We start from the raw sequence: 2,060 nt of genomic DNA, 5'->3' as shown, positions 1-2,060 counted from the left end.
TTTGCTCCACCCACATCACAGCCAAGTCGTCCCGGCCACACCGTCGTAAAAGGCTGACGTACACGAGTGGGTGCACTGATTGAACTGGCAGAGGACGCAAGTGCGTGCTTGCTCTGCTAACAAGTGACATGGGTTGCATCCAACAACTAGTGGAAGCGAAGAGCTGGACCGCACCGGTCCTTGCGGGCCTCACGATGAGGGGGCCCGGCGGGGGGGTTCTTCAGCTCTTCCAGGGTCCCCGTTCCGATTCCCTCTATACACTGCCACGATCGACTCGATTAGGGTAGGCTCTACTGTGGCAGCTGAACGAAGGAGCAGATCACATCCCATTGGATTGCTACAGTCGCCATCCCAAATCAATCGCTAGGAGGCAAAATGCACACCACCCCGCGCCAGGGCCACGCCGGCGCCAACCCCCAAGGCATCGTCTCTCATCTATCGCCATTGGAGAGCTCCACAAGCTCCTGGACTGACGTACCTTAGCTTCATCAGCTTGCCGTCCCCAGGCCCCTCTGTCATCGATTGACTGCTCCCGGCCTGCCCGACGTCGCCCCAAGCCCGAGCTTGCTAGGATCTAGCTGCGAGATCAGAAGAATGCGGAGAGAGGGTCTTCGCAGAGAGGATTTTATGAACCACCCAATTGCTGATCTCATATAATCTGCGCCGAAATCCCCTCACGAAGTTGACGGAGCTTCGTACTTCAGCCGTGGACTTGCCCCTCCTTTGTTTTGACCTGTGCAACCCCTCCCCCTCCACCAGCACCTTACCGCCGCCACCACTACCACCATCACCAACTTTCGTGTCATTGACGGATCAGCGTTGCACTGAAGATGCCTAATATCACCATTCGCAACCTGACGGTGCAGGCTTTGACTCTCAAACGTGTTGAGCGTTTTGGGGCAAAGCAGGTCACAACGGGCAGTACTCTTGGCAACGCCATTGGCAATATCACGTCTCTCCTCAACGCCACAAGCTTCAATTCAACTGAAATTCACCCTGAAGGCGAGGCGCGCGAGAAGAAGGATGTCGACATCAAGATCAATGCTTTTTCTGCCCAGGGCACCGACTTCCCAGCTCCGCAGGAGGACAAGGAGGTTGTGCGCCTGCTGTTCGAATGCGACGGCAAGTGGTACGAGGTCGACACACCCTCCAAGTCGGACAGGTCAGTCGTCATGACGCGCTTGACCAAGGACGACAAGCGCGAATTCACGGCCGTGTACATCGAGCGCCATCAGTTCCTGGCCATCATGTCGTCCTCGAACCTCCACGCCTGGATGAAGGAGCTCAAGGACAGCTACCCTCTGCCCTTCCTCTCGATCCCCGGCACCCACAATGCGCCCACCTGCTACACAGCCCTCCCGTCCGTCCGCTGCCAGGCTGTCGGCATCACCGAGCAGCTCGAGAACGGCGTGCGTTTCTTCGACATTCGCGTCTCGGCCACCCCCGACAACGACAACCTCGCCCTCGTCCACTCGGTCTTCCCCATCTCTCTGACCGGTACCAAGTGGTTCGCCGACCTACTCACCGAGGTCTACGCCTTCCTCGAGCGCAACCCCTCCGAGACGCTCATCATGTCCATCAAGCGCGAGGGCACCGGCAAGGGCTCGGACCACGACATGTCCCGCTACCTGCGCGACCGCTACATCAAGAAGAACTCCAACCGATGGTACACGAAGCCGCAGATCCCCGCCCTCGGCGACGCCCGCGGCAAGATCGTCCTCATGCGCCGCTTCCACTGCGACGACAGCGTCAACAAGTCGGAGAATGACGGCAAGGGCATCGGCATCGACGCCGCCCACTGGCCCGACAACTGCGAGGACGGCAAGACGGGCGGCGGCGGCTTCGTGCGCGTGCAGGACTTTTACGAGGTTGACCAGAGCACCAACATTGAGAAGAAGATCAGCTACAGCCACGCCCAGCTCGAGCGCGCCGCCGAGGCCCTGTTCCGCGCCCCCGGCGCCGAAGGATACGAAAAGGGACGCCGTGTCGCCGCTGTTTGTCAACTTTCTTGGAGCGGCCAGCAATTTCTTCAACGCCACGTGCTGGCCCCGAGCGCATCG

The 2,060-nt window shown here is 59.7% G+C and overlaps 1 protein-coding gene across 1 annotated transcript in view; it reads left to right on the top strand.

The window, feature by feature from the left end:
• Nucleotides 1–706: 706 nt before the first annotated feature.
• Nucleotides 707–2,060, top strand: part of VDBG_06112 (1-phosphatidylinositol phosphodiesterase) — a gene marked incomplete at both ends in the record, with an annotated part of 1,673 nt that continues 319 nt past the window's right edge. Inside the window, one exon of the mRNA XM_003003624.1 lies at nucleotides 707–1,998. Coding sequence (XP_003003670.1) covers nucleotides 831–1,998 — 1,168 coding nt within the window. The remainder of the gene's footprint in view (nucleotides 1,999–2,060) is intronic.

This window comes from Verticillium alfalfae, genomic scaffold, assembly GCF_000150825.1.
Source record: "Verticillium alfalfae VaMs.102 supercont1.7 genomic scaffold, whole genome shotgun sequence".
In the NCBI taxonomy this organism is placed as follows: domain Eukaryota; kingdom Fungi; phylum Ascomycota; class Sordariomycetes; order Glomerellales; family Plectosphaerellaceae; genus Verticillium; species Verticillium alfalfae.
Note: the sequence above shows the minus strand (reverse complement) of the source record. Positions and strands in the feature narration are given on the sequence as shown.